The sequence below is a fragment of the Alligator mississippiensis genome, chromosome 4 (genome assembly GCF_030867095.1).
Source record: "Alligator mississippiensis isolate rAllMis1 chromosome 4, rAllMis1, whole genome shotgun sequence".
Classification (NCBI taxonomy): Eukaryota; Metazoa; Chordata; order Crocodylia; family Alligatoridae; genus Alligator; species Alligator mississippiensis.
In genome coordinates, this window is record NC_081827.1 from 5249829 (window position 1) to 5265280 (window position 15452).

Below are 15452 nucleotides of genomic sequence, written 5' to 3' on the forward strand. Positions count from 1 at the left end.
CCACGAATGCCTCCAGCCTGCTGTTACACTTCTGAGGCATGTTAGCTGTCTTGTTCTAAAGGACTTGATTGCTCTTTTATATCAAGGGCACCCTGGGATGCATAATGGTGAGCAACTGAATTTTGTTGGCTGTTTCCTGGTGTTTCCTAGGTTGGCACAGGTGCCACGGTCGCCACGCTGGCTGACGCCTCCGAGTTGCCTACCACAGTTACCGTCGCACAAGTGAATTACTCTGCAGTCACTGATGGCGAGGTAAGGGCGAAAGTTTGTGTGTTTGCTCATGTGTGCAGCGTACTGTGGGGATGTCTCGCAAGCCCTGCTGGTGCACATGTATCTTTCATGTATAAGCTTTGACTGGGAATACAAATGCTTACTGCTGGGTACCGTTTTGGTAAAAGCAGGCATCAACTTTAAAGCAGCACTATTTGAATATTTATATGGGCCAGAGTCGGGAAATGCAAGTTGAGGGTTAATTTTGGCTCTCAGGCATGTGTGATACTAAAGGCTACCCTTCATCATACCCTTTTATAAATCCATGGTGCATCCATACCTTGAATACTGTGCCCAGTTGTGGTTTCTACACCTCCAAAAGGATATAGAAGACCTAGAGGAGGTCCAGAGAAAGACAACAAGGGTGATTAGCAGCATGAAGGGCCTTCCATGCGAGGAGAGACTAGAGGCCAGGCCTATTCAATTTAGAAGAGAGATGCTTGTGTGGGGACATGATAAGGATTGACAAAATCCGAAGGGGAGGGAACAGCTGCAAGCAGACCTGGACAGGTTGGACAAGTGGGCAGAAAACAACAGGATGCAGTTCAACAAGGAGAAATGCAAAGTGCTGCACCCAGGGAGGAAAAATGTCCAGCACACCTACAGCCTAGGGAATGACCTGCTGGTGGCACGGAATTGGAAAGGGATGTTGGAGTGCTAGTGGACTCCAAGATGAACATGAGTCGGCAGTGTGACGAAGCCATCAGAAAAGCCAATGGCACTTTATCGTGCATCAGCAGATTCATGACAAACAGATCCAAGGAGGTGATACTTCTCCTCTATCGGGCACTGGTCAGACCGCAGTTGGAGTACTGCGTGCAATTTTGGGTGCTGCACTTCAAGAGGGATGCGGATAACCTGGAGAGGGTCCAGAGAAGGGCCACTCATACGGTAAAGGGCTTGCAGGCCAAGCCCTGAGGAGATATTAGTGAACCTGGACCTCTTCAGCCCCCGCAAGAGAAGGTTGAGAGGCGACCTTGTGGCTGCCTATAAGTTCATCACGGGGGCACAGAAGGGTATTGGTGAGTATTTATTCACCAAGGCGCCCCTGGGGCTTACAAGAAATAATGGCCGCAAGCTAGCAGAGAGCAGATTTAGACTGGACATTAGGAAGAACTTCTTCACAGTTCGAGTGGCCAGGGTCTGGAACGGGCTCCCAAGGGAGGTGGTGCTCTCCCCTACCCTGGGGGTCTTCAAGAGGAGGTTAGATGAGTATCTAGGTGGGGTCATCTAGACCCAGTGCTCTTTCCTGCCTATGCAGGGGGTCGGACTCGATGATCTGTTGAGGTCCCTTCCGACCCTAACATCTATGAATCTATGAAAATACTAAATGGTGAGGAGAAAGTCAGTAGGGATTTACTGTCTCTCTCAATACAAGAACTAGGGGTCACAAAATGAAACTAGTAGGTAGTAAGTTTAAATCTAACAAAAGGAATTTCTTTTTCACATTAAAGTGTGGAACTCATTGCCACCAGATGTGGTGGACACTAAGAGTTTAGCCAGATTGGAAAAGAGACTGGACACAGTCTTGAAGGAAAGTTGCATCAGTATCAGAACTTCCTAGACCTTAAATACTAGAAGCTGCACGGGAGAGAGGAGCGGTGAAAAAAAACCGTTGTCAGACCCAATTCATTCTCCCTTGCAGGGTTCTAGTCTCTGCCCCCGTGTGACACAGGAGACCAGGCAAGATGGACCTGTGGTCTGACCCAATAAATGGCAGTTCTTACGTTCGCTTTCTAACAGTCGTGCATGCAAGATCTCAGTCCCAGTCTCCATTAGTGTCATGGGAGAAGATTCATGACGGATCACGTGTTCATTGTTCTAGGGATCAGAAATAACAGCTTCCAATATGCAGCTCCCCAAAAGCACTCAGTTTTGTGTTTACATCGGGGGTCTAAAGTGCAAGTTCCCTGGCTACAGCAAAGGGCTTTGTGTTTAACACCAGCTGAATTGGTGGCAGAAAAGGACTTCAGTGTGGCCTTGAGCAAACTGCATCATTTCGCTTTGCCTCAGTTTGCCTCTTGGTAACAGAAGGAGAATTCTCCGTGGTGTCTTGTAGAGGCACTGAGGTTTTATTAACATGCAGGTGGCTCGAGTTTTCCTCTGGTGATAAGACACTATAGATACTTGGTAAAGTTACTGAAAGCCCTGTAAGGCCCAGTGCATTCATGTTACTCTCTCATAGTTTCATCCAGATTTTTCAAAGTTGCATTTCCCGTTGAGGGCTTTGTGGTGCCAAACCAGGCTTTTGAAACTGAAACATCTAAACTTACGGTGCCAAAGCCCCACCTTGCTCTCTCACATCAAGAAACAAAATGCTGCTTTCTTTAAAGACTGTTCCTAGAACTCCGACAGCTGCCAGGATTTTCTTCCCCTCCTCCAACCCCAAATTTGTCTTGGAGTCAATGAGGCTGCTGTTCCACTCCAGGCTGTTGTCTGCCCTCTTGGCCACCTGCCGAAGTTTCTGGGTGAGGTGCCATCCCTGTGATGGCGTGCGAGGGTCAGCTTGCTCTGCTCAGCGAGGATTGGGTTTTCACGGCAATAGGTGGCAGTACAAAACAGCTTTGTTCTGTGCTAGGCTGCATTTCCATCTGAAAAACCAAAGAGAAACAGGCTGTTTGTTTGGGGCTCCAGCCTTGAAAAGTACTTCGAATTCACACGAGGGTTTCCAGCACCAGTTATCTTTCTCTTCAGGCCTTGGGGAAGATGTGTGCAAAGGCACAAATGGCAATTAGATGCCTAACTTCCCTTGGCTTTCAGGGGGAATTAGGTGCTTAGCTTGTGCCATGGAAAACCTCCTCCTAATTTACACAAGACAGAAGTACCTATTTAGTTAAACTTTCCTGTACAGACAGGTCCAGATTTTTGCTGGTGGGCCTCATTATCCACGTGCCCACTTTCTGCTGGGATTTCCCTCTATTTCACAGAATTGTAGAAAGGAAGGACATTCCAGAGGTCGCGTCTAGTCCAACCCCTGGCTGAGGCAGTATCACCATCCTATGGAAGTCACTGTCTAATCTAGTCCTAAATTGCACAATCAGTGTTGCTGGACAATTAAAAGGCCCATTGCCCAAAGACACCAAGAGCACCCAAACCTGCCACAGGTTAGGCAGGGAGCTATCAGTGTCTTGCTGCTCACAGGTTGCTAAAATGCCTCTGAGTTCACAAAAGTTATGGAGGGAGCCTTGAGCCTACAAATGTTGAGAACCACTGTGCGAACATGCCACCCTGCTCCGTCTTCTGCCTTTGAATCTTGCCACTTTTTCTTTTCTCCACCGCATCAAGTACGAGCTGTTTCTCATCACCTTCAAGGCCCCTCACTTTTAGTCTACAGGCAGCCCCCACTTAGCACTCTTAATTGGTTCCTGAAAAACCGAGCATTAAGCGAACTGAAAGTATTTGACAACTCAAGATGGCGAGCGCAGTTGTTTTTAATGACCCACAATGGTGACCGCGAGCATTGTAACAAAACTTGCTGGGCGCTAAGTGAGATCAGGTATCAATTTCAAATGAGCGTTGCAGCGGAATAGCGCTAAGTGAAGCAGCGTTGAGCGGGGGTTGCCTGTATTCTGGTATCTTAGCAAGCACCCCCACTCCTTTCCCTGCCAGAAATGCTTGCCTTGATCCTCTGTTTGTTCATTTGTCCCCAGTGCATCTTTGTACTTCTTCCTCTGTTGCCTTTACTGCATAGAATATTTTTCTTGAAATAATCTGTGAAGCTTCACTACTGTCCTCCCACAGCTTTCTCATTGTAACCCACTTCTGATGTGAACCCTGCCAGAAACTAGTGATGACTAGGTAGAGGGCTCTGTCTGTCTATCTATCTGAATGTATTGTGTAGCCCTCTACCTAGTCGTCATCAGTTTCTGGCAGGGTTCACTTCAGAAGTGATAGATAGATAGATCACACTGATAGACAGGCAGATGTATATAAACGAGTGCAATAATATATCGTGCCTAGCTATATAAAATAAAGGATCTGGGTTTCTGAATCTGCCTCTACCACTGGTACAACATGGAAGAGATCACCAAAAATTCAAAGAAATAACTGTACCCAGGTGGGATGGACTGCACGCGATGGAGTAGATTTGCAATTCTGAGGGCTGTGACAGTAGCCTGTGAAACTCTTCCTGATGGTCAGTGGAATGAGGTATTTTAAAAGGATCTTCCTCATACAGTGTGATCCGCAGAGTCTGAGGCTTGAGGAACCTTCATTCTTTGGTTTCAAGATACGGTGATCCCAATGCCTTGTATTCTGACCACGGGTGTGTGGCCACCTGCTCAGTGGTGTTGCCTCCAATGTGAAGGAATTCCTCCCAAATGGAGGAAGGCAGGTTGGGATAGAGAAAGAGCTGCGGAGGTCAGGAGTGGGGGAACTCTGGGAAGTGCAAGATCCTGTAGCCACAGAAACATTGCTTGTGAGGGGAGGATGGGCTGAAATACCAAAAATATGTGAACAATGGGACGATTTGTTATTTGCACAGCTGCCTTAACAAACGCAAGTCAAGAGTCACGAGATGTATGAGGTGCTGCAGGTGGGTTGATGCAGCTTACGAAGAAACAATGAGAATAGTTACATAATTGTACAGCACCCAGCACAGTGGGCTTCTGGTCCATAACCTGGCTGCTGGGCGTTGCAGGGATACAAATAAATATGATGACAGTGCTGATGGGCCCGAGAGGCATGGGTCACCACACACCAGCCATCCAAATGTCAAGGGTCTTGCTGGTGTGACTGAAAAGGAGGTAGCTTGTGTGTCCTCCCTTTGGAGGGGCAGCACTGGAGAAAGGACAGAAATGGTTTGAAAACTTAGCAAGTGAACCATGAGGTCTGGAGTCTTGGGCTGCTCAGAAGCAGGAGCCTTCATCCCAGGAGCGAATGAGAGAGGAATGAAGGCCTTCCAACATTATTTCAGCAGCTCCAAAGTGCTCCTAAGGGACCCTTTTTTCCAACAGAGGTGCTCATGGGATGTCTCGAGCAATAAAAATCAAAAAGTTGAAGAGCTCTTTCAAAGGCATCTTGAATGCATATGACCGACTGTCTTTAAGAAGTAGCCACCCAGCTGCGGGTTGGCTCAGGGACAGAATTCACTGTCCCTGAGCCTATTTCCTCTCCCCTTCCTAATAGGTGGAACAGAACTGGGCAACGCTACAGGGAGGCGAGATGACTATCCAGACGACGCAGGCTTCAGAGGCCACGCAGGCGGTGGCATCGTTGGCAGAAGCAGCGGTGGCAGCATCTCAAGAGATGCAGCAAGGAGCAACTGTTACCATGGCACTCAACAGGTATGTGTGCGAAGGGGAGCCATGGGGATTGGGAAGGAACACAGTCTTTGAGAGGCTCCTTTCCATTAGGTTGGCTTTGTCACACTCAGGAGCAGTGCAGAAAACACTGATACATTCAGAAGAACATTTTCTCTGGTCTCAATAGAGATTTTTCCCACCACGAATTCCAAACCCACCGAGAGCCCAGGTATTCACAGATCGTTTCCTGGTATCCCTTTGTAATATGAGGAGGGCTAGTGAAATGGAAATGTACCATGAGGAGGGTGCATTCAGTCCCCATCCTTCTCGAGAGAGCCTGTTTGTACAGTGAGTGTCCAATTACAGAAATGAGCTTGCCATGCAGGTAGGGGCCATCAGGTGCTACGAACACCTGGTGAGTAAGCTGCTCCATTGCTCTGTCAATATTGTCAAGGGCCTCTCTGTTAAAGGGATGAAGTTGGTTTTATTAGGTATCTGGCAGTGTTGGTCTCTGAGCGGAAATCAGGCGGCCAACTGTTGAAGGTGGTTGCCCTGTTTGCTACTGGAGGAGAATGATAGGATTGTAGGAAAGTAGGGACCACACATGATAATCTAGTCCCAGCGCCCTCCTCAAGGCAGCATCGTCCCTGATTAAACCATCTCAGCCAAGTGTCTGTCTAAGTTAACGATTGGTGACATTTCCTTCCGCCTGGGGAAGAACTTGATTTGGAGTGAGCTGTGTTGGTTGTGTTTTTAGGCAGAAAGGCATCTTAACACATTGTGTGTGAAGAAGTGGTCTGAGAGTGAGGTGGGGTAGCAGCCTTGTAAAGGTTAAAAGCTTTTCTTTGAAGACCTGCTGAGGAAGGTGTTGAGTGAGAAGAAGCAGACAGCCCAGCCATGAGGAGAGGGGGAAGGATGTGAAGGGTATGGTTCAGAAGGACTTTTTGTCTGATCCCGCATTGGGGTTTTCTTATTCATGCATCTTATCTGGTCTCTGCATTTGCCCTGTCTCCTTGTTCTTTGGGTCCCTAGTTGAATATGTCAAGAAAAGAGTGAGCAAAGTATGGTGGGTGGTTAGTGTGGGGTTCCAGGAACCCTGTTCAGTCATTGTTGAAATAACCACCATCATGCCTGTGATATTCCACAGTCAGATTTGCAATGTCCACTGCAGCTGGCTCAAGGGCAAACCTACAACTGTTTCCTCTGCGTGTAGAGGAAATCACCTTCTCTCTCTTTCCTCCCGCTCTCCTTACCCCAGATCATCCCCTTTGGCACCCAGTGGGAAGAGCCAGGTAAAATATCCTCTTCTCATAGGCTGAAGGTAGTGCCTGCGCTTTGTTTCAGCAAGAGGTTAGGACTTGGACTGAGGGAATGGATTCCCATCTGCCACCACATTAAATTGACCCTCTGTTTTTATTTTCGGCTGCTGATAAAAGACCTGTTGTCCGTAAGAGGAAAGTTCCTCTTTAAACATAAGTGGGCAAATCTTGCAGGAAGAATGGCTGAACTTGTTCAGGGAACCCTAGGAAAGGCAAAGCCACACACACTGCTTCCCGGGCCATGCAGTGGTCATTGTGAGCTTCCTGCAAGGACTCAAGGGATGAGCTGCAACCCTTAGTCTAGAGGACACAGAGATGCGTGTGTCAGCAAACTTGTCAGGAGTGGTCAGTGGGTGGTTATCTAGTATTGGCCATGGATGGTCCTGTGTTTGATTTCACCCCATCATTGCTAGTTAAACCTCTTTAGAGCCATAATAATAAATTCCTCCCCCCACCCCTGCATGGCCTGTGACCTTCTAATACTTGCATATTGCAATGAGTCACTACACCAACGGTTCTCCACCTTTTTGGGCACAAGGTGCCCCTTATTGGACATGAGGTGCCCTACCATCACCTTTGTGAAGTGAGCAGACCCAAATTTGAAATAACTAATTTATATATTGCAGGACTTGCCTCCTTGTAGATGAGGAGGCAGTTGGGGTGTGGGATTGTCTAGGCAGGAACAAGCTTGAGCCTTCTCATACCTTGCTTATCTCCTCACACTTTGTGACATCCTTCAGAGGACCTAGCAGTTCTGTCAGGTGCAATGGCACCCCGGCTGAGAATCATTGCATTACACCGACAGCATCCAGGGGTGAATGCATAGACCCATCCGTATCTAGAAACCAGCTCCGCAGACATATGCCTTTTCGTAGGACCTTCTCTCCCGCACATGCCCCTGCATGGCTTGCCCCACCCTTAGTTAGAGGCAGCTTAGATGACAGGTTTATTAACTTTAAATATCAGGATCCTTCACAGAAATATCTATCCCCTCTTAAACTCTAGTGACGAAGCCAGGGAACCCTGCATCGTGTCTTTGCTTCACCAGCTTAGCCTTTCAGGAGGAAGGTGGAGGCGGCCCTCATTTTGTCTCACATTTCAAGGCTTTCAGTAGACGTTTTCTGTGCTTCAGGGTGGCTGTTGGTAGGAAACTGTGTGCACTACAGGGGAAAATGTAGAGCCCGATTCAGGCTCCTGTGCTGTCATGGTGCAGGTCACTTTCTGATGGCAGCGCTGTAATGGTGCCCCAGGAGGGCTTGTTAGCAAGCCACAGTACAGCTGAGCTGATTCAGGGGCTCTCCATATATAAGGGAGAATATGACTGCCTGCACAAATGCCTGGAAGTGTTGAGTGTTAGCATTGGCAGCAGTCAGGAAGGGGAGGTGTATATTGAATATTTTTGCAGGGGTTATGGTGAGATTTCTGCAGGCCCAGCCACTTTTCCCTGGCATTGTATTCCTTACTATAGGCTCCATGATAGAGCCACCAGCCTACCGAGACCATTAGGCCCCTGGCACATGTTAACATAATTGTCTGATCTTACCAATCAGCTGATCCTTGGGATTGGGTAGGGCAACCCCAGATCCAGCACATGCCACACCTCCAGTTTAAAGTGCGATTGCAAATCAGCTGTAAAGATGTTCCTGATTTAATCTTTGTGGCTGGTTTGCCATTATCGCACCACAGATTGGCTGAACATGTGGCATGTTACAGTTTATCAGTCAGTGAGCATGTTAATCTTGCAATAAATCTGACAGGGCCCTTAATATCTTTCACTGATTGGCAAGACATCTTGCTATGGGTTGACTGAAGGAGTGTGCTCCACATTTAACACTGAATCATCCTTGTGGCTGCACTTGGGAGAGTGAGACCATGGTCTGGCATCTGGAAGATCAGAGTTCTCTTACAAGATCTCCAGAGCTATTGGAGTGGTGCTTTGCGCCTCACAGTGCTTAAGGAGCATGGAGTTGCCATCCCATAACCCATCCCTCTGTCAGGTACTGGCAGAGAGTATGGGGGTGTCCAGTGGTCACCTACAGAGCAGAGCCATTGTAAACGGCTGATGTACACCAGCTGTGATGGGTGGGGGAATCTGTGTTATGGATCTGTGAAGCACTGGAACAGGTCACCCAGAGAGGTGGTAGACTCTCCATCCTTGGAGGTTTTGAAGACCCGGCTAGACAAAGCCTTGGCTGGGATGATGTAGCTGGGGCTGGTCCTGCTTGGAGCAGGGGATTGGACTAGATGTGACCCCCTGAGAGCCCTTCCAATCCTCATTATCTGTGATTCTGTGAACTGAAGATGAGCAGCAGTAGACCTCTTCCAGGAAGAGAAGATGAGGGTGTATGTGTAGGCAGACTTAACCCCTGCCAATATGCATTATCATGAGTGGAGCACAATGCAAATGGGAGGAATGTTTATGCGGCAAAGATTTATGTTCAGGGTTACAGCCTTCACGGCTCTTTGAAATAAACAGTTGCCCTTGAAAGTGAATTTAAATAAATCCTTCTCATGGCTGGAAGGCTGCCTTACCGTAGTAAGCTAAGTCCTCGTTCATCCCTGACTTTACTGTATTATTGTTGCTTTTCCCACACTGTAAATGTCTTTATGCCAGTGCAGTCATGCATTCCTCCTAGGTGACAGGAAGTGGAGAAGCAAGAAATTGGAATTAAAATGGTTAAATAGCAATGTATGGGAAGTTTGCCAAGACAAATGGCTTTCCTGTAGAAATGAGAATCCAACCCAGGAGAATCCAGTTAAAAGGAGCATAAAACCCAAATAAAAATTAGAAACAGACCAGCATAGTGTTATAGTTTCATAGTAGGTAGGGTCGGAAGGGACCTGAGCAGATCATCAAGTCCGACCCCCTGCCGTGGGCAGGAAAGAGTGCTGGGGTCAAGTGACCCTGGCTAGGTGATTATCTAGCCTGCTTTTGAAGACCGCCAGGGTAGGAGCGAGCACCACTTCCCTTGGAAGTTGGCTCCAGATCCTAGCTGCCCTGACAGTGAAGTAGTGCCTCCTGATATCCAGCCTGCATCTACTCTCAGTCAAGCAATAGGAAGACTGCAAAAATAAATCAGTTGGAGTACTGGAATATGAATGGCACTGTTAAGGAAGATTGTCTTGTATGATGACTTTGCATCACTCCTCACCATAGAAACTGTTGAGGATTTTCTCACATACTTACAGTGAAGAACTGTCAGATCCTGCTTTCAAAAGAAGGAGGTTCTGGATCATATTTATGAAAGGCAAATCACTGGGTGTGGGTGATAGTCACCAAGAGTTGTAAAGACCTTGGAGAGCTGAGCCACTAACAGGATAACAAATGACTAATGAACAGAGCTGGGGAGAAACAAGCCTTTTAGCTTGCTTTAAGGAAGGCAGGCAGGACAATCCTGGGAAAAGCAGACCAGTGAATGATACTTAAGGGCAAGCAAGGTGAAGTGGTTGAATGATAAATAAAGGCATAATTTAAAAACACTTAAGTGCCTGCGATATGATGGAGATAGATTAGCATGGTTTCTGTGCAGGGAGTTTCTGCCTCTTCAGTCTGTTGGAATTCGTTGAGCATCCAACAAAACAGTGGCCAAAGGGAAGCTGCTTGATATAACTGACCTGGACTTGCTAGAAAGCTTTTGGCAAAGCCTCGTGTGAAAGGCTACTCAAGAAGCTGAGTGTGAGTTAAGAGGGATTTTTAGACTAAGAGAAAAGTACATATGGGATGGGCCAGTTGGGTTATCTTGTTCTCATTTCATCATTCCTCCACTAACAGGATCCATTCCTGCAGGATAATTTCAGCTGTTTTGAGCTGGTGAGAGCACCCAACCACCCTAGTTCGTGTTCCCTGCGTGCGACACTTTGTTCAGGTGGATCCTGTTGGAGATGGGTTGCTTTCCTTCTAATCAGCCTCACCCTTTCTTGTCCTCTGCCTGCAGTGAAGCAGCCGCCCATGCTGTAGCCACGCTTGCAGAAGCCACCCTTCAAGGTGGCGGGCAGATCGTCCTGTCTGGTGAAACGGCCGCGGCAGTGGGAGCGCTCACCGGAGTCCAGGATGCCAATGGTAAGAGGGGAGCGCAAGTGAGTTGGGTTGTGTTTGGTTTCCAGTGGGTGGAATAATTCACATGCTTATTTGCTGCCACTGTGAGGGGGTGACTCTTTGCAGAGGTAGTACCTTCCACCTCTTCCGCATCAGACACTTCCCTAGAGAATGCTTCCTGGCTGTATCTTTCCCCATGAGGTGTAGTGCAGTCTGCTGCTTGCTTGCTTTATGGGCCCTTCTGTAATGCATCTCAGTTGTATCTGGTCCGTGCAGTGGCTTCTCTAACTAGCAAATCACAGGTTGCTGAAGTGGTGATGGTTATTAACACTGTAATAATGCAACATAGAGCAAGTGGAAACCAGCCACATGTCCTGGGTTCCTGTTAGGCCTTGGCTCGGGTGCTGCAGTGAGCAAAACACTGCTTCCCGTGTTCTGGGATGAAATGAATTGGTTATTTAAAGGACTTGGTTATGCGACTGAACCAGCAAGGATCTTACAACCTGGACAGTTGTGAGAAAATGCTGCCTTGAAGGACTGGTCCATTTTAAATGTAATCCTCAAAGTGGAGAGTGGCACAACGAGGTTACTGGGTGATGGGCACAGAAGCTTTTTTGTTTGTTCTGCTAGTAGTTTGGGTCTCAAATTCTGCCTCTGCTGAAATAATTCTAGTCTAGTCTTCAGTATTTTTAAATTGCTCCCCTTCAGGCGTGAGAAATGCAAGGGGGAAAAACAGCAGCGTTTTTTGTTGCTGATGGTACATTTGTTGTTACTTTCTGGGAAGTCGGATGACCTAGAGAGGGAGCCCAAAGTAACCAGCGGGCCCTTTTCCGAAAATGGGGAACTTAGGTGTTGCTCTTGACAAAGAAGTCAGGGACTTGGCACCACAGCCGAGCGTGGAGGTGGCCGGAAAGCCGTGCTTCCCTAGGGAGAGGCGCAGCAAGGAATGTGATGCCTTTTTCAGCCTTCCAGAAGGGTTTTGCCATTGATCAGATTTGGAAGAGGCCATCTGTGTCCTTTCAGAAGTTAAAAGCGGGTGAGCGAACCTGGCGTGCCAGTCCCCTTCGATCCATTTTCACCGTGCTTTCATGCTCTGGATTCCTCTGGGCAGTTCCGTGTCTCCCTAGGCTCCGAGCCATTCTGCCTCATTCGGGCAGCTTTAAAATGGTTTCTAATGTGTGCAGGTTTTACAGCGGGGTTTGAAATCAAATGGGATTTACAGTGCATTAAGGGGAGAGGCTCATTTGCGGCATTTTCCTGTGTGCAGAACCTCGCCCGAGATCCCTCCCCTTGTTTCCTCTCCCCTTCGATCGCTCTAATCTCTGGTGGTATTAAAAGGAAGGGCTTTGTCTCTGCAGCAGGCCTTGCATGCACTGGGCAGTTAGTTTGACGGGAGGGAAGGAGACTGCAGCATCCATTGCTGCCCTGCTAGCAGGGCACGGAGGGATTTTCAGTCTTGATGTTGCACTTTAGATTAGTCTCCTTCCTTCTCCAAACATCCCAGCTGATGGGCAGAGCCAGAGCGGGCTGAGCTGCTGCAGGTTAGCTCATGTACTGCAGGGGGAGAGCATGTACCCAAGGAGTTACCGCAGAGTAGCTGCACTGCCTGTCCCCACCCTCCTTCACCTTGTAGACCCTCTTTCACCTCCAGCAACCTGCCTCTATGTCCACGGCCCCACTGACAGCAGGGCATGGAGCCCAGGTGTCCTCACTTCTGGTTCTTTCCTTCTGGGAGGGATTCTCCCCTTCCTTGGTTCCTCCATTACATGGTTATTTTTCCATGTGCTGTCAGGAGACCAGATGATCATTAAAGCAATACGTCCCTTATAGGAGAAGCAGGCTGATTTATAAAGAGAAGCTTCTGTCTCTACCTAGACATCGTGGTGACCAGAACTGGATTCATTATTACAGAGGACAGGGAGCCAAGCACCGTGGCTGGACTGAAAAAGGCCCGCGGATAATCTTATGATCAGTAACATTTATAGCTAAGGGAAACCAAATCTCCTGCCTTGGTGCAGTGTAAAACTAGCTAAGTGCATTACAGCCGGCTCGTTCTTCTGGAGCATCTGCCATTGTGAGAGGTAGCACGCTGGCCCTGACGTCCCATGAGTTGGAGCCCTCATCTCAGAGGCACGTTCTTAAATATTTGGAAAGAAAATAGCATGGTGCTGCAGGCAAATGGATGGGGCTGCAGTGCAGGGCCTCTGAGAGGGGACAGCCAAGGCCGAGATGGGTTAGATACCTGCTGGCAGATAGGCACAGCACTGGTATCCGGGAAGGTGCAGAACCAATAGAGGCAGCTCATGCCTGGGTTTGCAGCAGTAGTTTAACAGCACGGGAAAGAGATGAGGAGAGACCCCAGAGTAGCCCTGCTCCCCCTTTGCAGGTTACCGTCGTTCCTCTGGGCTCAGATGTCTTTGGTTATGAGCTGTCAGTGGAGTTTTGTTTGTGACAGTGGTGCCTTAGTGACGCGTGTGGGGCTTGGAGCATGCACCATGCAGGTCGGTGGATGCAGGGTGCCAGAGACGGACCCTCCCCAGTGGGTATGCTGCACAGCTAGCCTGGAGGGGCCAGCTGTCGTTACAACTGGAATGGCCTGAAGGCTGGAGCAGGGAAAGGAGCCAGGGCTGCCAAGCAAGGACCTTGCCTCCATCTCTGTAGCAGATGAGATCAGACTGCAAATGGGGGGCTGATAAGACCAACCCTGGCAGTGCGAGCTTAGCATGTCCACCCCCAAGGATATCCTCGGGCCTGACCTGTAGCACCCCTGCCCTGCAGCTCCTGAGCCCTGTGGGGGGCTCTGCTGAGGGACCTCCATCTTGCTCGGCAACCCCTACTGACCAGGGGCACTGCCAGGCACGCCTTCTGGCACAGGGGCTGTGTGAGGTGGTGCAGACAGTCCCAGGTAGGAGCCTGCCAATGAGCTGCAAAATTATCATTCCCCATTTTGAGCCAGACCAAAGTGAGACAGGCCGAGAGCCCAGGGTGAGCCGGGATTAGCAGGCTGCGATAAAAGCAGGGCAAGAGCATTAGGACATTTTGACGTGCGCACGGGGGGATTATCAGTCGGGGCTTTTGCAAACAGAAAGGAAATAAGGCATCGGGGTGGAAAAGCAAGTTAGCATCTGACAAGTTAGCATGGGGTAACTGGTGCTTGGCTCGGCATTCCTCTTCTCAGGGGGACACGGCCTGGGCAACACACAAGGGCCAGTGTATTGCTCATGCTTTTTGTATCGCTAGCAGTCAAAATGCAGGAAGACTCCTCTGCATGGCCAATGATGAGGTGGCCACTTTGTTGGACTCTGGATGCAGTTACAGTCCAAAGCAGTCCTGGACCAGGGTGGGCGGGTGAAGTCTCATTCCCTGAACTGTGCATTGCCCAAGATGTGGAGAAGGAAAGAAAAGAGCAAGAAAATAATATGCAGGGCAAAGCTACACGTGAAGGAAACGACTTATCCAGCGTCTGGAGGTCTTGGGGCAGAACGGTGACCCTCTGGTAACTGGGGCAAAGGAATCCTTTCCTTTGATGTGGCATAAACACCAAACCCACAGGACCTGGTGTCTCCTGTGAGCCTCAGTTTTAGGGGGAAACAACCCAATGGGGTGGGGAGGCTGGGTGTTTCATGAAGCAGGGATTCACCGATTGTTTGGGGCTGGAAAGGACCTTGTAGATCATCGGGTCCAGCCCCCTGCACTAGGGAGGACAAGTAGTGGGGGACAGCATGCCCGCAGGTCCTGAATGGGAAGGAGGGAGTTAGAACTGGGCGTGTTGCCCGCAGGCAGGGGGTTAGACGTAGCTGGAGGAGGGCCAAGGGAGATGGTCCTCACCGCTGCAGCTTGAGAGGAGGTTGCAGTTGGTGGGGTGTGAACCTGCACCTCTGGGTGCACCGTCGGCAGTGGGGATTTCCCAGGCGCTCCCCTGGGAGCAGCATCAGCGTTTTCTGCATTGACGGTTTGTCAGTCTTTGCCTGCCCCTGTATTCCCTTGTGTACTTTGGGTGTGTGATGACAGCCCCCTCACCTCCCTGTTTCCTCACTGACAATAGAAACCCAGGGGATACATAGCAGGGATGAGGAAGTCATTCTTGAAAGACCTGAATACACCTGGCGTCCCCACCCCGCAAACCCACTGCTGTTACCATGATTTCCAGCACCTGAATGACAGCTGGGCTGTCGGATGCTCTGGGGAGGGGCAAGCATTGCCCCAGGACTGCCACATGCCCTAGCACCTGGGCTTATGATCCCTTCTGCTTTGGGCTCTGCTGGTTCTTGCCAGGATACAACAATTCATCTCCCCTTTGCAAGGCAAATGCTGCCACTTTCGAACACCTGCCATCACAGTGCATGCTTCTGCCTTTGTCCTGAATTGCTCTCATGCATTAATCCTGCCTGGCGCTGACTGAACAGCCAGCTTAGAGGCTCTGCTGATACTGGGCTGGCATGGGTGCTGTGGCCCTTTGCTTTGACCTGATGGGATTGATGATGTGGGGGCTGCTACGTATCTGCCTGTCCCCAGTTAGGGCTAACATGGTGCCGCAAAGAGTGACTCCATCATGGACTGCTTCCTCCAGTTCAGATACCTCCT

The 15452-nt window shown here is 49.2% G+C and overlaps 1 protein-coding gene across 6 annotated transcripts in view; it reads left to right on the forward strand.

The window, feature by feature from the left end:
* Positions 1–15452, forward strand: part of NRF1 (nuclear respiratory factor 1) — a 91766-nt gene that overhangs the window by 54150 nt on the left and 22164 nt on the right. For all 6 annotated transcript variants that reach the window (XM_059725709.1, XM_059725710.1, XM_059725712.1 and 3 more), the window contains exons 8-10: positions 151–252; positions 5398–5555; positions 10768–10892. In XM_059725709.1, the coding sequence (XP_059581692.1) occupies positions 151–252; positions 5398–5555; positions 10768–10892 (385 nt within the window). The remainder of the gene's footprint in view (positions 1–150; positions 253–5397; positions 5556–10767; positions 10893–15452) is intronic.